The sequence below is a fragment of the Colletotrichum karsti genome (genome assembly GCF_011947395.1).
Source record: "Colletotrichum karsti strain CkLH20 chromosome Unknown Scaffold18, whole genome shotgun sequence".
Classification (NCBI taxonomy): Eukaryota; Fungi; Ascomycota; class Sordariomycetes; order Glomerellales; family Glomerellaceae; genus Colletotrichum; species Colletotrichum karsti.
The window spans coordinates 614,467-638,463 of NW_024065918.1; the positions used below are offsets into that span (position 1 = coordinate 614,467).

Consider the following 23,997-nt stretch of genomic DNA (forward strand, 5'->3'; position numbering starts at 1 on the left):
CACAAAGCCTCATCGCCAGCCCTGCGAGGAGAAGGGACGAACGAGTGGGGAGTGCGGAATCGAATGTTGCAGACGGGCATGAGCCCGTGTCCCCAGTTGAAGGTGGGTTCAGACAGTTCGGCCCGTGGAGCGGGTAAGGCGCCCCCCAGCCTGGGGAGGGTCCCACCACCCCCATCCTTGAGCTTAAAAGCCTAAATTTGATAAAGTGCGGAGATGACAGTTTGGGTCGCCACAGCTACTACATGGCACCGCGGGTTTCAATCAAGTCCAGCACTCGTCGGAGTGGATTCAGAGTGTGTCCGTCCTCGCACCGTGATGTTCTTTTCTCAGAGTATTCCGCGGTACGTGCATTTGGTACCGATTTCTGTCGATCTCGTCGCGTGCCAAGACTTAGGTCCCCGTAGCGGATAACTTCATCTGCCGAGGTAGCCACATCCTCCTCACCAGGTACCTACGCAGAGTGACGTCTCTCAGGTTGGTAAAGTCCTTTGAGGTACGGACGAAGTAAGGTTGTTAGCAGAGCCGCATGCTGACACGGCTCAACGGTCCCCGGAGCGGAACCTCGCGCGTCTGATTCTGCCTCGCTCGCGGCGGCTTGCGCGGCTCAGAAGGCATAGGAGATTGCAATTCCTTCTTGAAAACTATGAATCCTCCTCTTACGTGACTAACCCCCGAAAAAAAAAAGAAAAAAAAAATTCCTCTACCACACAGAACCTCAGGCCCCTCTAGAAGTCATCCAATCCGTGCATCATCAATTCGTTTCTACTCAGCGTGGCTTGGTATCTCGGGAAGAATCGAAGCAGGAGAAACATCGCGTCCACCTCAGGCCGACACTTTCTTGTCCTCTGACGCGGGTTCGGCGTACTCGCTGATGATCCAGTCAAGGAACTCCTCCCACAGCTCCTCCCACTTTGCATACACGGGTTTCAGTTCCTCCTTGGACATGCACGAGTGCTCTAAACTCCACTCGATCAGCTGTCTCCAGCCGTGCAGCGTCATGTCGGACTTCCCAACCATGACCTGGTAAAAGTCGTGAGAGAGGCTTGATCTGTGGACCTCGTTAGCAAACGCCGTTCCACCTTCATTCCGCAGCCACTCCTGGTGATGGACGTACCTGAAAAGCGTCCCGTTGTCCGAGTTGACAGTGCAGTGCACATTGTTCGCGAGGAGGTTGTACATGGCGTGGCCTCCGATCCTCGGCGTGAGGCCGAGCTGCTCGTTCGAGATGGGACACACCTCGAGGCAGATGCCCTTCTTCTTCATCTGCTCCATGACGTAGGGGTGCCTGGGCAGAGCAAAGCCGTGGCCGATGCGCTTTGAGTTGAGCAGCAGGGCATCCACCAGGTTGCCGTCTGTGTCGCCACCAATCTCGTTCGTCTCGCCGCAGTGGAAGAGGAACGGAATGTCAACCTTGGCCTTCTTGCAATTCTCTCTAAACTCCAAGAACTCGGGGATAAACGCCTTGAGCGGCTTCCCCTTGGCTTCGTTGCCGACCAAATCGAACCCTATTTAGTTAGTCGCCAGTCTTTCGCATAGATCACGGGCAGAGCGTGCTTACCTGCAATCCACTGGGGCCACCTGTCCTTGAATTCCAGGCACTCGTTGAGAGCAGCCTGAACCTTTTCGGTGCTGAACGATCGAGGCGTGCAGTAAATCACTTTCATGCCACCAAAATAGCCGTTTGTCTCTTTCTGGAACGCTTCGTACTCTTTTATGATGATTTCCATGATGTCATCGTTCTTGAACTGGCCCAGGCCGTCGTTTGTCCACACTTGATTTGTATCCATGAAATTTGGACGGATCTCTGCGTACTGGATATTTTCTTTGACGAAATTCTCCAGGAGGGCTCTAGTGTATGCGCGATACGCCTCCTCGTAGTTGAAGAGCCCCTTCATCATTCTCGTACGTCCGTCAAACTTTGCCCATATACTGTTCTGGTCAGCTGAGATTCTGTACGTCAATGGCATGTGTATTTACCCCTGAACCGTCTGGAGGTGATTATGAACTTCTTCTTCATGAAACACCAGCTTGCTAACAAGCCATTTCTCCGGGTCTTTCTCGTAGGTCTTCTTGAATTGCTTGAGGAATTCCGTATATTTCATCGGCCCCCATGATGCATAAGTGGGCGAGAAAAGGTTGTACAGTTCCTCGTTTGCTTCATCGTCGGCGTTTTTGTTATTCTTGGCTTTCTTGTTCGCCTCGGCTGCTTCTTTCTTCTTATCTGTTTCGTCCTCGGCTGACATGATTTGAAACTTAATCTCGCAGCTATCAAGAGCCAAATTTGCCAAATTTGCGGCTTCTTCTGTGCTGGCTTTGCCTGCGTTTGCGGCTTCTTCCGTGCTGGCTGTGCCTGCGTTTGCGGGCGCCAGCGGTTCGTTCAGCGGTTTGTCGCTCATGATGAACATGCGATCCATGTCTTTGGCAATGTTCAAAAGCACAGTTGGCTCCAGACAAGAGTTGAAATGGATATGCAGGTGCGCGCCCTTGGGCATCTTGCGCGCAACCTTGTACAAGTCTGTCTCTGGAATCAAGTCAACGTTGGAGAGGAAGTGGTCGCCGGCGTATCGCTCGTGCTTCTGGCCACCCCATCCCCTCCTCGTTTTTCCATCTTTGTCATCAGCGGCGTTTTGAGCGGCATACACCTTGTCGTTGTCACTTTTCTTGAGATTCTGCAGAATCTCATTTGCCTTGCGCTCTTTCTCGCTCGCCAACACTGTACGTCTGAAGTCAAACGAGATGGCGGCCTCGCGGTGCTGCATGTCGGCTCTGCGGGCCATGTAATCTTGGACGTTGTCGAACTCGTCAAGCTTATCAGCCGAGCGCTTGAGGCGGCGCGTGAGCTCGGGGTCAGCGGCAAGGCTGGCGAGAGTCTTGTCGATGACCTCATCGTGGGCGGCGATGATTTGCTGCGCCATGTTCTTGTCTGCTTGATGATGGGTCATGAAGTCGTCTTCTGGTGATGTAGATTGATTGCGTTGTCGGTGGAGGCGATGAGATATCTTCTTGTGCAGGCGCTTGGAGGATTGTCGGGTGAGTGTTTTGCTGTTCCGTCTCTGAGCCTGACCATCCTTTTCGCCAGGCGCATCGTCCTTTTCAATGTTTGAGCAGAGACTACCCATATGGTTGAGTGGGCGATGCGCTTCTTGAGTTCTTTGAGCGTTGGTATCTGCGGTAATTCACAGCACCGTGGTCTTTGTCGATGAAACAGCAGGTTTGCGAGTGTCACCAGCTGCGTATTCCAGGCGGGAGGGTATTGAGGACTTTTCAATCAAAGGAAGGCCCCCTTTGACCCCGCAAACATGGTGAAGTAGAAAAAGGATCGCGACCGGAGCTACCTAGCTATGAATGCGACAATAGGACAGTGGTAAAGGGATGAAAGTTAGGTGGGTTGGAGGATGAGAGTACCAACGGATAAGCGCCGGGTCCCCAAATAACACCTCTGGTTGAGCTGCAGAGCTGAGGTGTCCAGCAAATACTTGATGTTGGCCCAGTCTGACGACCAGGCAGCGGCAGAAGCCAGGGGCCATCTATTGGGAGAGTAATGAGCAGGCTGGGGAAGAAAGAGAGGGGGCTGATGGTGCCCTGTCAGCCGCCAGTCCTGATTAGGGCTAGCGCGACTGGGCAAGCAGACCTCGTCCCATTGGGCTGACAGCAGGCGTTTTCCTCTCCCTCAGGTACAGTGTAAGGTACCTTTTCCTTTATCCTCTGATATCGCTTTTCCCAATAGAATCCCAAAAAAAAAACATACCCTGCAGCAAGTAGCCTTTGTCAATATTGTTTCACACACGTGACGTTTTACCGCTTGCTTCTGTCACCCACCTATCTTGAGCATCGACAAACACCTACCTACCTCTGCTGTCAAACTCGATAGCTTTATACCGCCGTACTCCTTCTTTCAAGCAACTGACCTCAAGATCCCTTCTTAGCATCACTTCAGGCAAACCGCCCGCAAGCGGATTTGCTTTGATGCGCTCTCCCTACCTCTGACTCCTGAGGCCTTGTGTTCAGTCATTGACTGTCACTCACATCATACCTCACACTACAAACCACCAAATATACAATTCACCGCCATACTACAAAAACAGACGTCTGCCAGGGGCCCAGGGGCCCTCCTCCACACGACACATGGCTGCCACATTGAGGCTCTGGCAACGCCACCTGGGGTGGTCCCGGGGGACTGGAACTTCTTCAGCAACCCCTGCTAGGGTGCTCAGGTAGGTTCATCGTCTGTCAAGCGGATCAACTCGAAATCAAGGCAGCCAGGCTCATGGGCGTTCTAGGTACCCTCCTATTGGGCACTTACATCCAAGCTTGTCTACATAGTAGACATCGAGATTGGGGCTCTGCTTCATCAACTTCAACTTTCAACCCCCAGGTTCCGCAACCATGTGAGCCAGGGGATAACTAGCACGAACCATTACAAATGCGCAGCCGCGACACTACACCAGCAATGAATTTCGGCGGGCAGATCTGACGTTATGACGGATAAGGCATCCTGCGCCATCCGGTCAAGTGACTGAAGCTCACCTCCAACTAAAAGCTTAGCTTGAGGCTCAGAGATGGCCAAGCGTCGATTTCGTTTGTCAGAAGGGCATTCATAAGCGGCGGCGCGCCAGAGGATTGCCAAAATACAATACTCTTCAAGCACCGCCATCTCGTATCAGGGCGTCTGATTCACTCTCACTCTGTACGGAACCTAGAGCTTTGCCGCATCACGAACCCTCGGATGGCTGTCCAAAACTTACTGGCGCAAAGTCCTCGCGAGGCCAATCACCACCGTTGCCTGCTCACTCCGTCACGCCGCAAATTGCGCCGCAGACTCGCAGATACGTGAAGCTCTCAAGCGGTGGTTCTCCTATGATTGTCTTCCTTTTGCTCGTTCAAGAATCGACTCGTCTGTCTGTCACGGTCACGGCCATCCTCACGGTGAAGGAAGGTGGTATCCCTCGACAAAGTCAAAGTCTTCCATCGAAATCAATTGTACATCTCGGCGCTCGGCGTTCAATAGGGCCGGCCCGTTCCAATCGAGGAACTCTCCTCAGAAAACCCTCGTTGGCGTGATACCGGGAATTCCGGAGGTGGATCTCGGGTTATCCGATCGCGTACGTCAACCTTGTGGGAACCGTCCCCTTCTCATCATCAAGAAGTGCCGTCCACAGGCGACATCCCTCCCATATTTGGGTACCATTCGGCGTGAACTTCGGCCTCTATTCGTTGAAGCGCTCTTCAACTCATCTAACCCCTGGCTCACCTCATGCTAGATACCCGTCACCCCTGCGATCGTCACCTTCAAATGGGACGAACAGCGGGCCGATGGGAACGAAACGGGGCCGTTTTGAGGGATAAGACGACGCTTTGCACTCCAAGAAACATGTTAGTCAGCGGAGCCTTATGAAGAAGAGCGAGACTTGGAGGTCCGCGACGGTATGCAACGCGGAAACAAGCAATATCTGCGGCCAGGGTTGCAGCGATTAGGAAACCCCTTTCGCAATCGACATAGAACAACGGCTCGGATTCCGAGCGAATCGCCAGTGTCCGGCCACATCCCGTAGCAACTGTGGTCCCCTTATAAGACCTCTCGTCCTCAACTCGTAAACATGGTATTCACCCAGCCGTCGATCCCTCCTCTCGCTCAGAAGTCTCTCGTTAAGTCACCAACCCACCTGAGAACGAGTCTGCATGCAGCATCGCCAACATGAGACTCATCACGACCCTCGCAGCTGGCGTCTCCCTCGTGGCGGCGGCCCCTCAAGGCCCCTTTGCCAAGGGCAATAGCACCTCCAAGGACCTCGTCCTCGACCAAGCCCCGGACACCATTCAGCCCTACGTCCTTCGCAAGGGCTCAGGCCGCGCCGTCTCAGTAGGCGACCAGGTCTACCGCTTCTCCGTCACGGGCAACGCCTCCGCCGGCGCCTTCACCCTCATGCAGACGAACGCCCCGGGCTCCAGCGACCTCGGCGTCCTCCCTCACATCCACAAGGCGCACTACGAGAACTTCTACTGCTCAAAGGGCCAGTTCCAGCTCTGGGCCAAGACCAACTCCACCGGCGAGCAGGCCCGCGTCCTCACCCCGGGCGACTACGGCGCCGTCCCCCACAACACCATCCACACCTTCCAGATCACCGACCCGGACACCCAGCTCACGGGCGTCATCCAGCCCGGCGGCTTCGAGGAGCTCTTCGTCACCATCGCCAACTCCGAGTTCAGCTCCTCCACGGGCGCCGAGTTCGTCCCCGCCGCCTCCAACGGCTCCGTCGGCTCCGACCCCTCGCTCATCTCCGCCCTCGAGGCCTTCGACGTCTACGCCCAGCTGGACTTCAACCCCCGCAGGGACCTGGTCAACGGCAGCGCCGGCGGCGCCTCCACCTGGCACACCGCCGCCAACGAGCTGGCCGCCGACGCCGGCACGCCCAACTTCATCGCCAAGAACCGCGGGCCCAAGTACCTCAACGCCGACGGCGGCGTCTACCACCTTCTCGCGCCCATGGCCACCGGCAACCAGACCGCGGGCAACTTCACCATGGGCACCGCCACCGTGAGCCTTCTCCTGTCGAACCAGACGGCCACCAAGGCGAACCTGGCCCAGCCCGTCGCGTTCCAACTCGAGGAGGGCGCGCTGGTCGTTCGTGTCGAGGGGTACGACCCTGTCACCCTGATCCAGGGCGACGTCGTCTTCGTCCCTGCCGGCACCCCGTTCTCCTACTACGCCTCTGCTGCCTTCACGAAGTTCCTCTACGTCAGCGGTGGTGGTGACGGCTTCGACTACCAGCTTCTCCAGAAGGCTGTGCCGTGGGAGTACGCTACCTACCCCATCTACGCCGGCTACACCGTGTAGCAGAGGTGATGAGATTTTGGTGGAAACTCGTCAAGTCCGATCCCCTTTTTCCACATTCATGTACATTGTTCATCTGTTGTTGATACCCTCGCATGTGGCCACTGGCTTCCTTCGAAGGTATAGTATGTACTTTCAGTAGGTAGTCTACAAAACATACTCACGTCAGGCCGTTTATGCCACGGTGCCGTACATATACGATGCTATCCTTGTTTCTGACTGGTGACCAGTGGCACTGCCTACTCGACTAGGAGTGAGGAACTGGGGCTCAGTACCATTCACCGTCCGAAGGCCATTTTAACAGCTAGTAAGCCTATGTAGTGAGATCAAGGTTGAGTGGACACGAGCATGAGTGCCCTTGAGACGTGTGTTGTTCAAGGGTACCGAGATGCATCCAGAGCAAGGTTGATTCCTTAGTGTATGGTATCGTCGGTATGGTCTGGAGATTTTTCACCACACTCGGCCTGATTGTTCGTGATTTTGGAAAGGCATAGTCGAAATTCCGCATTCCTAGCGTCGCCCCTATGAGGCTCTCACGAAGGCAGACTCGCAGGCACGCGCACATATCTCAAGGGAAGGGGGTGTTTCCTTGCTTCGTTACGAGCAAACAAAAGTCACGCAAGCTTATGGTGATATAAAAGATCTGTAGAACCGAGCCCCGCCGTTGAATATCGAATATTCCCAGTGGTGTGGGATGCGAGCTAGTCGAGGGCTGGTTGAGGCGCAGCCACGACTCCAAGTCAGAGTAGTCCGAGTCCACTTGACTTAGTCCCACTCGCGAGTCCAGGCAGCAGTACCGTGCCGGATGTAAGAATGAGCTTTCGATGGAATGGTCTGAATCGGATAGAGGAAATCTGGTCTGGCTCATGTCGTTGATCGACACCGCCACGAATGGTCTGGGTTCATGGTGTCGGTGATACTTTGGGCCAGTTTGCGCGGTGTCGATATGCCACAGAATGCGCCTCGAACCCTTCTCAGAGAAGTTTACAGTCTGATGACTTGGATTTCTCCAGTTCGAAGGTTGTTCTTTGAGACCGATGACATGCTAGCTTCCAGACACTGACTTTGTGGTTGCGTCCGGGATATGAACATGCAGCGAATGCCAGCGAGTGCGAGTGTTGGATGAAATGCAAAGGCAACAACAGAAGCAGCAACGAGTAAGACGACTGGCATGTGAAACTCCCAGACATGATGCCTGGAGGATGAATATCTATCTGTTGATTTTGACGGGGCCGCAAAGACGTTCTTGAATCATGTTTACCCTGACAAACGCTCACTGTTGAGGCCTTCATAAGTCCATTGACACATGAACGACATGGTCTCATCGAGGTCATGTCTTGCGTTTTGAAATGAGGATAAGCAAGTAGGCTGGTGATTTCAAATCCCACTTAAACACCTCAACTGCTTCACAAGACTCCCCGCTCCAGCTTTCTGCTACCATGTGTATCATCCCAATACCAGACACCCATATGCGGTCAGCACGTGAGAGGTCAATCTCTTAATGAGTCAAATTGGTAGGGGAAACTCGACCACGCTCGAGGGAGGGCGCCCGATACCCTCCTCGAAATATTTCCCCGCTCCGGAGACAGACAGTCACATGGTCTGACCCGATGCATGCCAGCGGCGCAGCTACTATCCCACCCCGAGATGCAACCTATCACGTCCTGCTTCATATCTATTGGCCTGACAAGTTCGGAATGCCGCAATCGTAGTGTACTCCCCTGTCAGTATCACGAAAGAGCAGGATTGGTGCATCTCGGCGCGCCAGCAAACTATTTATCCGGCATACGGGCATTCCTGCCCTTGCATCAACATCCCGAAATCTGTTTGCTTATGGACGATCGTAAGCTTGGGGATGTGCCCTCGCTTACACGAATTGAGTAGTCATGATTGAGCGGAAAGACTTTGTGTTGCAGTTTCGGTTCTCGCTACCGTCACACTCGGCCTCCAACCTTACATTCATGAGCCATGGCACATCATTTATGAAGCGGGGATGCTATTCGCAGGAGGTTCAAAGGACTACCGAGCCGGTTAATGTGATAGGGGTCTGATACTATGAGTCTAAGTTGCGAATTCACACAATCTGTCCAGGTCATGTACATGATGTGTAGAGCGACTCGTTTCCGGCATGTGTCCTGGTTCATTTTCTTCCAAAGGCACTTTCTATTCAATACCGTGCTCGATATCTTATATCTACGCTCATCATGACGTACATACCTTTATCCATGGCGAAGGTGGCTGTTTGGGCCCTCACTGTCACTACTGTTGTGGCTCTGAGCATACCGCAGTCCATCGCACACTCGAAACTGCTGACCAGAGCCGTTGACGTGAAGACCGAATACGACTATGTCATTGTTGGGGGAGGTACGGCAGGATTGACGGTTGCCGACAGACTCACAGAAGACGAAGAGCGTGGGTACCCAGACGGGTTCATCTCAGATCCGTCGCTAACCAGATTACTTCGAAAGACAATGTTCTAGTAATCGAGCTTGGTCTATTCGGCGAGTCCCACCAGTTCGTCTACATGTCACAGAGCTCCTAACCAGCGAGTAGACAACTCATCCTCCGTGAACACCGTCGCCGGTGGTGCCGCGGCCTTCCGCGACCCCTCTCACCTCTTCGCCTTCCCTTCCGTGCCTCAAGAGGGTCTCAACGGCCGCAATTTCACCGTTTTTGGCGGTGTCATGCTCGGTGGCTCCTCTGGCGTCAACGGTATGCAAGTCCACCGCGGCCAGAAAGAGGACTACGACAGGTGGGGAGCTTACTTTGGCGACAACTCGGAATGGAGCTGGGACGGCCTCTTGCCCTACTTTAAAAAGGTTCGTCAGTCTCGCCTGAATAGAGCTTGTCTGGAAGTTCTGACAGAACGGAGGCATGGCACTTTCACCCGCCTACCCCTCAGCTGGCCGAACAGTTTGCTATCAAGTACGACGAGAGCTTCTGGGGCGCTTCGGCGGACATCCATGCTTCTTTCCCGACAGTTCACTACCCGATGCTCAGTATGTGTCCTTCTCTCATAGATGCAACACTCTGCTAAGAACAGTCTGCAGAGACTGAAGTGGCTGCTTTCGGAGAGATCGAAGGAGTCGAGTACCCGGCCGATTCAGGAGCCGGTGAACCAGGAGTTTTCTGGTATCCCACGTCCGCCGACCCGTCGACCATGACCCGGTCGATGTCGAGAAATGGACACTGGGACGAAGTGGAAGCCGTCCGAGACAACTACGAGACAGTGACCGGTCAAAAGGTTCTCAAAGTACTCTTTGAAGCCGGGACGGCTGTCGGCGTGTCTTTCATGGATGCCAAGTCGACAACCGCCGAGGGTGCCCGAACGGTCAAGGCCAAGAAGGAAGTGATCATCGCCGCCGGAACGATCCATACGCCTCAGATTCTCCAGAGGAGCGGCGTTGGAGGAAAGACTCTTCTGGAAGCTGCTGGCATTGATGTTGTGGTTGACCTTCCTGGGGTGGGACACAACTTCCAGGACCACCCCCTAGGACCGGGTGCTACATTCTATTGTGAGTAGGCTGGCGAGGGTTTAATACGAAACTAACGGGATGTAAGACACAAAGTTCGACGTTCATCCCGACCCGACGGATCTTCAGACGAACCAAACTTTCATCGACGAAGCTGAAGCAGAGTTTGAGGCGAATCGCACAGGTGATTGATTGTTCGCTAACTCCAGAGCAATAAGATCGCTGACTTTGACGGAATTAAGGACCCCTGACGATAGCATCCGGGAACGCAGCCTGCTTCCTACCCCTCTCCGTCATAGCCCCAGAAACATTTGAGCAGATTGCCTCACGTTACGAATCCCAGGACCCGGCAGCTTACCTTCCAGAGGGCACCGATTCAACCGTCATCGCCGGCTACGCAGCCCAGCAGAAAGCCCTCGCCGAGGCGATGCGCTCCCGCGGCGCTGCTTTCTACAACCTCTTCCTCCGCGGCGCCCAGACCGAGTCCTCCTTCGTCAACCTCCACCCCCTTTCCCGCGGCACCGTCGAGATCGACCCCGCCGACCCCTTTTTCAAGGAGCCCGTGGTCGATTACCGCGCCCTGAGCAACCCTGCTGATATTGACGTCCAGGTCGAGTTCATCCGGTTCACGCGCAGGTACTTCCTCGAGACGAGCCTGGCGGAGTACGAGCCCGTCGAAAGGGCTCCCGGTGCCAACATCACGAGCTTCGAGGGGTTGAGCCAGGCCATCAGGGGACTGGTCAGCCCGACTACGTTCCATCCCATAGGCACCGCGGCCATGCTGCCCAGGGAGCTTGGGGGCGTTGTTGATCAGCAATTGTTGGTGTATGGGGTCAAGGGGCTGAGCGTCGTCGATGCTAGTGTGCAGCCTGACTTGCCGGGCGCTTACACGCAGCAGACTGTGTATGCGATTGCTGAGAAGGTAAGTGAATTGTGTTTCGAATGAGTTTCTGATGGCAATCTGATATACCACAGGCTGCGGATCTGATCAAGGCGCGAGCCTGAGTACTTCGCGAGAGCAGCACAATGGAGGATGTAGAATTGACACTTCATTCGTTCTATAGTGTAGGAGTGTGTTTGGAACACTGCATGGTATCTTGAAGGGCTGTGAAATATAACGCTCATTTTGCCGGAATCTTGGGACGTCCCACTAGTCTCTCATCTGCCTGACGTTCAGATTTATCCTCTTGTTCTGCAACCAGCCATTCCACTCCTCATACTTCCCGTCCTCTGCAGGCCACTCGGAAAGGTAGTCTGGACACGTTCCCTTGAGAACCTTTGGCACGCCGTGCCATGCGAACCGCGAGTCCTTCGTCATGTAGATGGCGTCGCCGGAGCGGAGCCGTAGTAGGAGATACTCCTTGCCGGTAGCTTTAGCCTCGTCCGACACCTTGTCGGGTTCGTTGGGTGCAATCATGAACAACCCGTCACAGCCGAAGCTCAGACTGACGAGACCCTTGTCGGTCTCCTCGCTCACGTCGCGATGCATCATCATCGTGTCTCCCGGGGTATAGAAGTTGACGATGGCAGCCTGGGCCAGCGTCTCGGGGAACAGCGTCTCGAGGAAGTCGGCAATGTCGGCGGGAAAGTCAGGCGGGCGCTCCTCTGGGTATATCCGGTTCGTCCAGTCGTACTGTCCGCCGAGGGTGACCCAGTGCAGACGGCGCTCCATGACTTGCTTGATGGACAGGGGCTTGTGAACGGAGGGATCCTTTGGGGTGAAAATAGGGGTTTGGTCTGGGGGGTAGGAGAAGAAGGATTCCGCTGATCCATCAGACGCTTTCGGGTAAGGAACGTCATAATGAAGATGAAGGTTTGTTTGATGTGTTGGGACGCTGAGATCTCGGTTGATCATGAGAGAAAGCAGAGTCTTCTGGATTTCGGGAGGGACCAGGTCTGGAACGATAATGAGGCCTGCGATGATGAGTAAGATATTCTTGTAAAGTGAGTTCAGTAAGTGCTAACCTGGCAGAAGTGGGTGATAAAGTAGGGGAACCTCCTTGAGCGAGGATGTGTCGACGGCGTTTGGACTGATTCGTGAGAATGCAGTCTGGAGTTGTTCGACGGTTATCTTCCCAGCCACACAAAATTTCTCAGCTTGAGCTGGTGATCTGGGGTCATCGAGAACGTCTCCATTTATGAGATCTTTCTGGTCTGCTCTTGAGTACCCCTTCCACTTTGCCCGCATCTCCTCCGAGGGCTGCTCATGAGCGTCGAGTTCGACGATTTCGGCCGTCATTGTGGGTCGCCGGGATGTGGTGTAGCGTGTCGGGCGAGGATACCGAGTGATGATTGAAAAAAAGCTCTTGTGTTATTGAATCATAGCATCCATGAGTCAATTTTCATGTATTTGTTTTTGCTGCCTCTGCTGGCCCTCGAATCGTACGTTGCCCTTCACTGAAACTGCGGGACAAAATCCGTCAAGTGAGTCTTGGACCCCACCAACACGGACACTAAACTTTCTTATCGATAAACCCGATTAGGCGATAAGGCTGCTATCGATAAGACTAGCGCGGGTAGCCCACTGGGGAACCCACGCCACAATGTCGACGCGACCCTGCTGCAGCGGTCTTGGTTGGATGAGATCAGATCGCGCCTTGTTTTTCTTCATTGCTAGTAAACAACGACAACGAATTGCAATTTTAGCACCACAAAACATCGCCCAATCCGCCCCCGACGACGCCCTTCCCGCCCGGCCTTTGCGAACTCGTCACCGACAAACCTCGACCGACCGACCGACTCTTCTCCTCCATGGAGATTCTTCTCTCGTAGCGGCACCTTCGTATCTCGACTTCCGGCTGTCTTTTTTTTCTCTTCCCCTTTGCGTTGCCCCCCGTGTCCCGAAACGGACCCTCTCTCTCTTAGCTGTGCCCCTCGTTCGGCCTAGACCCTGAGGTAACGGAGACTCCACGACCTCAGTCAGAACCCCGCCACAGAACCTTCGCCTAGACCACGACGGTTCTATCCGACACTCCCTTAACCGGCAGACGAATTGAGTCGGAAATTTATCGTTCTTACACTCGTTGGTTCCTGCTTCGCTACCCCTGCTTCACCGCAATCATGGAGAACTACCAGAAGCTCGAGAAGATCGGTGAAGGTAAGCCGTGCCCCCAACCCTCCACGGTGACCATCGTCCCTGCGCACAATGACGCAAGCCCAATCGATTGCCCCTTGCATCTGCCTGCTAACAACAATTCTTCTTCTCTGCAGGTACATACGGTGTCGTATACAAGGCTCGAGACCTGCAGAATGGCGGGCGCATCGTGGCGCTGAAGAAGATTCGCTTGGAAGCCGAGGACGAGGGCGTTCCCTCCACCGCCATCCGCGAGATCTCCCTCCTCAAGGAGATGCGCGACCCCAACATCGTCCAGCTCTTCAACATCGTCCACGCCGATGGCCACAAGCTCTACCTCGTCTTCGAGTTCCTCGATCTCGATCTGAAGAAGTACATGGAGGCCCTGCCCGTGAGCGACGGCGGCCGCGGCAAGCCCCTGCCCGAGGGCAGCTCCGAGTCCCTCTCCCGCCTCGGCCTCAGCCAGAACGTCATCCAGAAGTTCATGTGGCAGCTCTGCGACGGCGTCCGCTACTGCCACTCCAGACGCATCCTCCACCGCGACCTCAAGCCCCAGAACTTGTTGATCAGTAGGGACGGCGACCTGAAGCTGGCGGATTTCGGTCTCGCCCGCGCCTTCGGTGTCCCCCTGCGCACCTACACCCACGAGGTCGTCACCCTCTGGTACCGCGCCCCTGAGATCCTCCTCGGTGGTCGCCAGTACTCTACCGGCGTCGACATGTGGTCCGTAGGCTGCATCTTCGCCGAGATGTGCACTCGCAAGCCCCTCTTCCCGGGTGACTCCGAGATTGATGAGATCTTCAAGATCTTCCGGTAAGCTTTCGTCCAATATCCGACTCTCCACGTATCCTCGCTAACCTCCCCTTAGCATGCTCGGCACGCCCACCGAAGATGTCTGGCCCGGTGTCACGTCGTACCCCGACTTCAAGAGCTCCTTCCCCAAGTGGATCCGAGACGAGTCTCAACCGCTGTGCTCGAATCTCGACGCGGAGGGCCTTGAGCTCCTCGAGATGATGCTCGTGTACGACCCGGCCAGCCGCATCTCGGCCAAGGCCGCCTGCAACCACCCGTACTTCGAGACCTACCCTGACCAGCACTCGCGGACGGGCCGTTCGAACGGATACTATGGCCACTAGGAGTACCCCATGGTCCATCACCAGGTCCCCATCCACCAGCGCGTCGAGTACTTCTGATGGGATCGATCGTCCACGGACCGCTGCGTGCATTGTTTATTTTGGGGGTTACTCTCATTCATTTGTGGGAGGTCCAAGTCGCCTCGCACACATAAACACAGCAGACTCTTATCCGAATTGAAAGTATGACACTGGCTTTTCTGGATACCGTACGGGGGAGGGAGTATGTCTTGACTTTTGGGTCACCAGGCCGGCCACCACCATCAACATGACAGACCTTATGTTTTACCAATTCGGGGGAGAAATCACGGGGCGGTTACCCATCATACCAGTCGGTGGAAGGCGGGAAGCGTTTGCGAAGGTGGCTGAGCACTCGATGGCACAACAACACATACCCCCTCCCCGGATGCCTCGTCGCATCACAACACATACAAAAATGCTCACTCGAGATGGCTGTTTCATGCCATGTCATGGTCACAGAGAAAGCGAGCCGTGGCACAAACGTCGCTCATGTCCCGCCAGCCCCGTTTCTCTGGCAATGAGGCAGCCTGTTGTTCCACTCCCCGAAACGTGTCACGCTCAACACACCGCGAAGAGGAGACAGAGAGAGAGAGACTCGCTCACTCCCCTTTTGCCTTTCACTCATAATTTCCTTTTGTCGTAAATCTTAATGTACGGAGTAAAAGATGATGCATACGGTTCCGGTTTTTTTTTTTTTTGCGGTAGAGCGACGGGTTAATGGGACACGAAAAAGAAAGAAGAGAACTCGTTTTTTTGCCAATTCTGCCGTTTTCCCGTCGTGAAGGCGTTTTCTCGGCTGGTGGTTCTATCTCACCTAAGCAATGTCTCATATACCGTTGTCTATCAGGATGATTCAACCGGTATTCAAGCGAGGGAATAAACGAAATGTGTAAACTCTGATGATCCTGTCACCCACGTAGATGCTTCCAGGTCTTTACGCCTCATCCTCCTCCATCACCTCAAACTTGTTTGCCAAGTGATAGAATGGGGCATGGATCTGAAAAGTCTTCGTGATTTTTGACTACTCGATAATGTCAGCCTCAACCGCTCTGCCGGCCGATCAACGGCCACCGGGTGTCTGCTTGCGTCCAGTCCCCCTCCCCCTTCCTCCCCCCTTCCGTTCTGGACCCCGTTCGATGAGGCGGTCGTGGAGTTCGATTCAAATCATGAGATATACACGGATTAGTGCCGTGGTGCTCCAAAAAGGGGGGCTTGAGCAGCAGTGGCTTTTTTTCCCGAGTCGAATCGAATCATGAGGTGCTTAAGTCCATCGGCGATGGGAGTTTCCAAGGTTGATCATCCGAGGAGGAGGTTGAATTCGAGCAGGCGGGCCGGCCGTCTTCGGTCCGGCGAAACGGTTTCCTTTCCCGGCGAATTTCTCAGTGGTAGGCAGCACATCTTCTCTACCTTCTTTTTTTTGGTCCCTTGGAGGACGACTGATCTACATCGTTTGTGTAAGGTAGGCGAGAAGGAACATGGGCTTACGACCGCGAGGGTGGAGAGGTGGATGAAGAATGTTCACGACCAACCCTCCATCTACCTCATGGTGAACAATCACACATCATCTACGCACATCGGGCGCGGATGCCAATGGACCCGTTACCCGGTTCTCTATTTCTCATCTCCCCGCCGACGCCGCCGCCGTTGCCACCAAAAAAGAATTGCCGAAACGGCGTCACCCCTTCTTCCTCGCCTTCCTCACATCCCCAACTCTGGTCCCAATTCCCGTTTCTGTTCTTGTTTTTAGCACCACCCATAAGATGACCGACATCTAGCGGTGTGAGAATGGATGTTGGGGGTTAGTTCAATGTCCATCCACACTGCGCGTTGGGGGCCGGTAACATGCCATGCCATGCCATGGCGTGGCAGCACTCCCGCTCGGAGAATGGGACCGGCATGGGGATATCCTCACGTGAGACGTTCTCTTTCTCTTGTTGTTTTTCTTCCATCAGCCGGCCAGCGGCCCCCATCATGCACGCCGGCCGCCCCCCCCCTGGATGTGATACGCATACTCCATCTCCTCCCTCTAAAAAAGAACTTTGAACCACAAGAAGATGAGGTGGGTTTTGGAAATAGTGCCTAGTGAGGGATTGAAAGGCTTTTTCGCGGACGACGGGTGAGATATCCCGTCGGGGCGCCAGCCAGAACGTTTCAACAGGTGAGGGTAGGGTAGTTTCGTCGTGATATCACGCCCCAAGGTAGTCGAGACCACGTAGAAAGAAAAGAAAAGGCGCTGCGGACAGCGGGATAGCGCGCGCGCGGCAATGGTCCAGACAAACAACAAACGGGTAGAACGGTCTCGTTTCGCCATCGCTGCACGACACAGCTTCAAAAGATCCCCTAGGTCTAACTCTGCTGGAAATGACTCGAAGTTGTAAAACGAGGATTTGAATATTGCTCTTAGTCAATTCACCCATCGATTTGAAAAAGAATTAATGAGACGCTGTTTTCTTTCAAATAAACAAACGTTGCGGCAGTCATCCGTAACTAGCTCGTTGGTTGGTGCCGTGTCAGCGTATACTATTCTTGGCCCTGATTTCTTTCTTCTTCCCCGGCACTGCTGCGCGCCGGGCGATGCGGACATGTCGGCCCCGCGGTGGTTGGCCTGGAGCCCGCAGGCGGGTAAGGGGCCTTAGGGTGGACGCGGGACAAACGGTATCCGTCTTGCGTGTAATTGATGCAATCTGCGCTGTAGGGAAGAGAGTTTGGATATCCGATTTGTGTACTGGCCCCCCGGCCGACCGGCCGGCCGCCGACGGCGGCCCGGGAGGAGGGACTTCCGTAAAGATTTATGCATGTTGGCCACGGGGCAGAAGTTCCCGTCTGTTGGCTGTTTGCGGACCGTTTTTGTCGCATGAGAAGGTAAGGATAAGCAAACAAATAACAACATCACCAATCCCTACCTACCTACGCCAACACTCTGTCAGGAAAGGGACTTTTGAACAGCACTCTAGCAGGGCGGCGGCGTATAACGTGGCCGCTCTTCCCTGGTCACCCAACGCGCGTGTGGAAGAAGCCGCAGACTAACAAAGTGCCTCCATAGCTCTCCAGAGAGGGGCACGTAAGCAAGCCTCGTTTGACGTGTGCAATGACGATACCCCGACGTGATGCAAGCCGGTAGGTTCCACGAGTTGACCACCTCGAAACCTAGAGGGGAGCTCGAAGCGTTTGAACGCCCGTCGTGGGTCGTATCACGATCATGAACTCACCCATTTGCGCGGGTGCTTCCATCGTCCCCCAGACTCTCATCTTCAGCCCAAAATCCCAGCAGTCTGGACTCGGACGTAAGAATGGTAAGACATCTTTTCCAACAGTTCGCAAACGTACGATACCGAGGGTTGGGCTCAAACGGGGAGAGACATTCATCCCAGAAACCCGGATCAGCTGTGCTCAGGTCGTTCGGCCTATACCCCAAGCAAAACCCAAAACCTGAAGATGACTTCACGATAGCGGGGTGTTCCTGTGACGGTGCTATGCCGTTCGAGGGCAAGACGAGAGACACAGAAGGTCCTGTTGCCACCTCAAACGCAGAGCTCCTTGCGTGCTCACAAGAGCAGACGGGCGCTGTACCTTGCGACCAAATTGCCCGGGCAGAAAAAACTAGCTATGAGAAGGGCAGTGAGCAGCGAAGAGGGCGTGGAAAGGCTTCAGGGCTTCTGAAGCTCCAAAGAAGGCATCGCGCCACGGACTCGGAGTTTTGTCGCTGGGCACACAGCAGAACGTGACTGAGAGCATCTCCGCGGGCGCTACATGGGCCGTTTCTGGTTCCTGGACACCCCTTGGCGGGAGGCAGGCCGGGGGACGGTCAATGGTTGGACGGTTCGTGCAGGCGTCGGCGGAAGAGCGCGCTAGAAGGACGCGAAGAAGTTTTCTGGACGTCACCGACGAGGCCGCAAACGGGAGGCTTGTGACCGGGGACCTGGGAACAATGCTGAAAGTTGTATCGCGGCGTAGCATGGCTTGAGGCTATTCGGATCTTCCACATGGAGGGCGTGCAGCGAGAAGACGCGAGGATTGCGAATACGATACGAAAAACAAGGCACCGGTCTGTGAACGCTCGATTGGGGGCTGTTGGAAAACCAAAGCTTGCGGCACAGTAGCGAAGGCGCGAGGCTACGCCCAGAAGGAGCGGTACAAAGACAGAAACCGGCGGGATGGGCAACCTTAGTGCACCTGCAGACGGGGAGGATCGTGGAATCTTGTGGAGGCTGTGCCCGTTAGGTTTCGATTGTTGGTGAGGCAGGAGGCTGCCATGTGCGCTGACGGGAGATGTCTCGCCGGATGCGGGTTGGAGTTCGTGGATGGATGATGGGTTGGAGAGAAAGCTCTTTTGTCCAACTGCGGGGAGTGCCAGGACCAGTGCAGCCCGGGGATGATGCGTTTGGCGAGGACCTCACTTCCTGAGGCAGATGAGGAGGCAAAAATACGGCTGTGTGATGTCTCGGTCCTAGCTGTGACTCTGAACGCCCCTACCCAGTCTGTCGGGACCGTACATGAATGACGAGGGGGATGAGACGTGTACGCGAGAAGACCGAATCGATTCCTAAAGCGTGTTATTGCAGACAAGTCGAAATGAGCTGCGGTTGTTTGCATTGCTTTCGTTCGAAATCGATCGTGTTTGTTATTAGCGGTTGAGTGTTGCGGGAGTCAAGTTTGGGGTTTTTGGGTGACTGCGGCTGAGGGGCCAATGACGACTGGCGATCATGCATCCTGCAGGGCTGGGCAGCGGTTGCGCAGATTGCCGTGGCTATTTCCATCGAGATGCCCTGTGCGGCGTGTATTTGAGGCATGCCGCGCGGGGAGTGCAACGATGGCCAGCCGGGCGCTTGTGGGGGAATTACAGTGTTCCCGATTACATGGGACGACAGCCCGTTCGGACGATATGCGCATAAGCTTCTTGTCATGCTGTCCTTGTCGTACAGGCCTGTAAATGAACGACACTGAGGCTTAGACGATGGGACGCGCTTCCTGAAACGCGGCGCTTGGGGGCCGTCCAGCGACAGGCCAAAGACGGGGTGGTTCGTCGCTTGTTTGCCTCGGCAGGAATCATGTTGGTTTCGTTGGGCGCCGTGTGTCGGGGACCTTTTGCTGCTGGCGTTTGGAAATAAGGATCTGAGCTAGCAGAGGGATAAGCCGCCTGCAGATGCTGGCGCCGGGCTCCAAATCCTAGCTTCCTTGACGTCGACATTCCTCGAGCTGCACTCCTGCCAAAGCCGGATATGCGGGAACCTGCTTGGCGGTGCCATTGGGCTGGGGAAGAGTAGGGCGTCGGCGTAGAGAAAAGGGAGCTGCTGAAGGGCCCTGAAGATCGATGAGGGTGGCGCAAAACCGCAGAGCAGGTCTCAGTTGTCGAGATTGAGTGTAAGCTGTATGTTTTTTTGTTTGTCCTTGGCCGGCGTTGCTTGGGAGAAGCGGCGTTGAGCTTGATTCAGTTCCCAGAGAGGAACAGCGGCTCGGCAACCTGCCGACGGAAGATGCCTCGATGGAATCAAAGTTGTCTTTTGCGCGGTGCTGGGTGACGGCCAAACGAAGTTTAACCGTCTCACGCCGCGCCCGAGACATCAAAGAACGGAGGCAGCCGGACGGCGCCACGTCCCGGCAAGCGGCGTGCCGCAGCGGGCGCCCACTGCCAATTCGGGTTCAATCCGCGATGTCAAGTATCGAGGGCGGAAGGGGTTTCGTACGAGAGTGGCTTGGCAGTTCTCTCGTTTGACTGTGGCTTGCTGTTGTCCAGGTTCCTGGGTCGTGGCCGCGGATTCGTGACGTTTGGGTTGGCTGGACCGCACTTGACCGTGATAATGGCGACCATGATGTTATTTTCTCTTCCCCTGCGACTGCGGCGGCTCGTATTGCGACGCTTCGTGGGGTCAACACGACCTTGGGCCTCCGGACACGACGTGGATGATGAACCAAAGCCAGGTTCGGATCCGGGAAGTGGCGGACCGGGTGGGATGGGAGGCCCGATTTAAGAATGGTAAATGGTGGCGCAGGGGCGGAGAGCGGAAGGAAACCAGGTGCCGAGGTGTGGCTGGTGATGTTATTGCGTAGGCGCAAACGCCGCAGCCATTGCTTAACGCCGCGAAACCTGTCCTGAGATGTCCCGCGGGGCCGTGGGATAGCGAAGTGCCCTGGAATTCAGCAGGGCCAGCAAGGCAATGGCGAACAAGGGGCACAATGCAGGGCAGCGCGACCCCTGGAACGAGCGTGATCGGGACAATTGTCGATCAACTGACTCCTTGAACCGAGGCTGACGATCAGCGATGGGATGACAGATTGAGAGCGCACGCGCCACACCTTAGGATCCCTGCCGAGCGAATTGGAATGCGCGAAAAGGCCGACAGCGCAGGGGGCAAGGGGGGCGTGAATCTTTGCATGACAAGGAAGTGTGGCTCGAAATGGAGTCGACGCTGTCCATGCGGGGGTTGGGGTTACAGGCATGGCCATGCTTCGAATCAGCTGGCACGAGCCGAACGGCCAGGTTCGTCGCTTTTGGCCGGATGCATGAATTCGTAAATTCGCATCACGAACATGTCCTCATGGCTCCATATTGTATGTCTGACTTTGGCTCCTCCGATGATGACCATGAGCTGAACTTCGCCCCGAAGCAACACGACGCTGAGGGTTGCAATCGAGAAAAGTCTTTCTGCCCGTCAAAAGGGGATCCCGAGGGTTTGGGTCTCTTGAGCAGCCACTGGCGGCATTAGCCACAAGTTGTCTCGCGGCATAGCCACCTCACGTCGCCTGCGCAGTACGCTCTGAGGCGCGATTGGCGAGCCGGCCCTGCTGAGAGGGTGTTTGGTTTCATGGCGACTCCGGCCAATCACGGCGGCTGCGTGCCATCTCGCCGGAGTGGTCTCCGACGCACCAGCACCGAAGCGGCAAGGCCTCCCGGTGTTTTGTGGGGACCGAGTTTGAGGAAAAGGCGATGGAGCACCGGAGTCGTTGGAGAGAGAGGGAGGAAGGAGGCGGTGAGGAATTCGGGGGAATGCCGAGACGGTCCAGGTGGGCGGACGGAGGGACTGATGCTTGAACAATTGAACGAGAGGACCGTAGGCTCTCTGCGCTGGCACTGGATGCAACGTAGGCTGCGTCGCAAGGAATAGGCCGATAGCAAGCCATGGCTGTTGTCCTGCCTGCAACTGCTGATTTTTGCATTAACCGTTGGAGTCCAGTTGCACTCACTCGCACACCGTCGCCTCCATTGACGGGGCCCCTGAGAACGTAGCTCATCACCGATGGCCCACGATGCACCTGCGAGAAACCATATCCAATACACTTTTCTCCATGGGTCAAGCCACAGAACAGTGGTCTCTGGTATGCGTCCCCGCTGAGGCTGCCAAACACCTTGGTGCAGATCAGTTGCGCCATCAGGGGACGCTCCAACTCGGCCGGGGAGTTTTGTCTGCTGCAGAAATCCTCGTGTAATAGCGCTGCATAGTAAGCTATGCAAGCACGCAACGCGACGCCGCGATGCATGGTGGCTGTCGTTAGCACCCTCCTGCCGATATGAGCTGTCCGCTGAAGGGGGCATCCCAAACAAGCAGTTGGCCAGATAACGCCGCAACGGGCAAAGTTTGGCATCTCTAGCCCTGATGGTGATGCGGGCATTGGGAGGGGTGAAGTGGTCCAGAGACTATCTGTACAGACTAGCCCGCCTGACACATTGGGCAAACTGGTCGGGGCCCCGCGGATCACGGAGAAGCCACCGTCGCAGGAGGTCATTTTGTGAAGAGATATGGCGCGGAGCTATCGACGCCGCGGTCCATAGGGCTCGGGCATGTGGTAGTTGACGGTGTCGGTGCCCTTTTGTCAGCTGCCATCCGATGTCCACCGCTGTGTCTTTTTGGCTGTCAAGAGGGCGTAGACATTCAGACGACGCAATTGCGCACGGATGCTGTAGTTCGTTCACCTCGACGATACGGTTGATGGGGCTGTTTGACAGTGCTTGCGTTAGCTCCCCTCCCCTAGCCCTCCGCATTCTCCATCCTTGCCCTGCGCTTTGGCGTCGGTCCCCGATCCGATAACTAGAGAAAAAGGGGAGAATAGGGGATGGATAAAGTGGTTTAGAGGCAATTTGGACACGTCGAGCCCGTTGAAAGAAGGGATGCATTCATTTGGGAATGAAGAGGCAGGCTTATGAAACCGTAACGTGGGGAATGATCTACCTCAAGGGACGGGAGTAACGACAAATGGTGCGTGATTGAATATCGGCCGACGAGGATGAGTGACGAGAAGAGGGGTGTTCCCGCAGTGAGAGAGCGCGGAAAAGCGAAGAGACGACGAGCTCCTTCCCTGTACCGGAATGCCACGGTATCTCGTCGATTGCGGGAAGGGAGCGATCAATCATGCAAACTCGAAACTTTGACTTTTCTGTCTGATTGGCGAGGCTGGGCCTGTCGGCGGCATTGACAGAGCCCGTATGACGGCTCGACGTAGTGTATCCGTAACCCGTTATGGCCAAGGCATAAGGCCTAATCTCGACGTTGGCAAGTGTTGGCTGCGTGTGAAGTTGACGAGGTGATTGGACAGGAGTCTGCACCGACAAACTCGAGGCTAGAGGTCGGAGGACTCGGTCGAATGGAGGGAGAGGATTGGACGGTCAGCCAGCCATGTGGAGGATTCCCGATGGCTTGGAAAGTCTTTTTGGGATGTTAGAGCGAGTCGCGTTGGTGAAAGCCACATGATAAACGGTTCCTTCACCCCTTACAGACAAGCCACGGTGCGCCGAGGGGACTGGAAATTCCTGCTGATGACCCCGAAACCCCGACAAAGGAGAACTTTAGGGACGAGTTGAAAAGCTGGTCAGATACAGAGCTGGCTGGACTGGGCTGAAGTCTTGATCCTCGAAGCTAACGACGGGCCACTTTGAGGAATGTCGACCAGTAGCTCGTGTACTTGTTGGTCGACGGGTAAACTGGTGGAAGAACCCAAAACCCCAGCAGGTGTCTCAGAACCTGGCGATGGCGTTGGGTGGTGTTTCGTTTCATGAACACCTGCAAACGCTTGACCCGTTCCGGCGCTCTTCTCTGGCTGCTGTTGAACTGTTGTTCAAGACGGGATGGACATTGTGATTTGCCATGGCTTGGTGGGAGAATAACGACCCGCTCTCATTGGCGGTGTCGTAGCGCAGGTCAGCGGGCGTGGTCACGCTGTGGGTGGTGTCGGTTTGTTTGAATTCCCCTGCAGGGCGGGCGTTGTCCTTTGGAGGACGTGAAAAGTTTACGGGTCGTAGCTTGGGTAGCTTGGTCAAGATGACATGACGAACTTTTGGAGCTGGTAAACCTGTTGAAGTCGATAGTGGGCGCTGTCTGCAGGGCACCCGACTTTGTTTTCGGACCACCACATCCATCCAGATTGCAAGCCAGGCGGGAAGAAGAAGCAACGAAACGCAGGCATGGCGTTTGTGTGTTGATCATTTGCGAGGGTGCAACGAGACCGGCTGCCAAGATAATTGCAGGGTAATAG

The 23,997-nt window shown here is 55.2% G+C and overlaps 5 protein-coding genes across 5 annotated transcripts; 3 read left to right on the forward strand and 2 right to left on the reverse strand.

Annotated features, from left to right (window-relative positions):
• Positions 1–822: 822 nt before the first annotated feature.
• Positions 823–3,119, reverse strand: CkaCkLH20_06273 (putative adenosine/AMP deaminase; the record flags this gene model as incomplete). The annotated part of the gene is made up of 4 exons (XM_038888990.1): positions 823–1,048; positions 1,115–1,505; positions 1,559–1,929; positions 1,978–3,119. 4 exons carry the CDS (start codon positions 3,117–3,119, stop codon positions 823–825), a joined length of 2,130 nt encoding a protein of 709 aa, XP_038745791.1.
• A 2,576-nt stretch (positions 3,120–5,695) lies between these two features.
• On the forward strand, positions 5,696–6,835 carry CkaCkLH20_06274 (uncharacterized protein; the record flags this gene model as incomplete). The annotated part of the gene is made up of 1 exon (XM_038888991.1): positions 5,696–6,835. One exon carries the CDS (start codon positions 5,696–5,698, stop codon positions 6,833–6,835), a length of 1,140 nt encoding a protein of 379 aa, XP_038745792.1.
• A 2,201-nt stretch (positions 6,836–9,036) lies between these two features.
• CkaCkLH20_06275 (glucose oxidase) lies at positions 9,037–11,310 on the forward strand (the record flags this gene model as incomplete). The annotated part of the gene is made up of 7 exons (XM_038888992.1): positions 9,037–9,244; positions 9,386–9,651; positions 9,705–9,831; positions 9,883–10,347; positions 10,394–10,489; positions 10,548–11,227; positions 11,281–11,310. The coding sequence occupies 7 exons, from the start codon at positions 9,037–9,039 to the stop codon at positions 11,308–11,310; spliced, it is 1,872 nt and encodes a 623-aa protein (XP_038745793.1).
• A 145-nt stretch (positions 11,311–11,455) lies between these two features.
• CkaCkLH20_06276 (alkylated DNA repair protein AlkB) lies at positions 11,456–12,544 on the reverse strand (the record flags this gene model as incomplete). Its single annotated transcript, XM_038888993.1, has 2 exons — positions 11,456–12,219; positions 12,271–12,544. The coding sequence occupies 2 exons, from the start codon at positions 12,542–12,544 to the stop codon at positions 11,456–11,458; spliced, it is 1,038 nt and encodes a 345-aa protein (XP_038745794.1).
• An 821-nt stretch (positions 12,545–13,365) lies between these two features.
• Positions 13,366–14,514, forward strand: CkaCkLH20_06277 (uncharacterized protein; the record flags this gene model as incomplete). The annotated part of the gene is made up of 3 exons (XM_038888994.1): positions 13,366–13,402; positions 13,516–14,191; positions 14,247–14,514. 3 exons carry the CDS (start codon positions 13,366–13,368, stop codon positions 14,512–14,514), a joined length of 981 nt encoding a protein of 326 aa, XP_038745795.1.
• Positions 14,515–23,997: the final 9,483 nt, after the last annotated feature.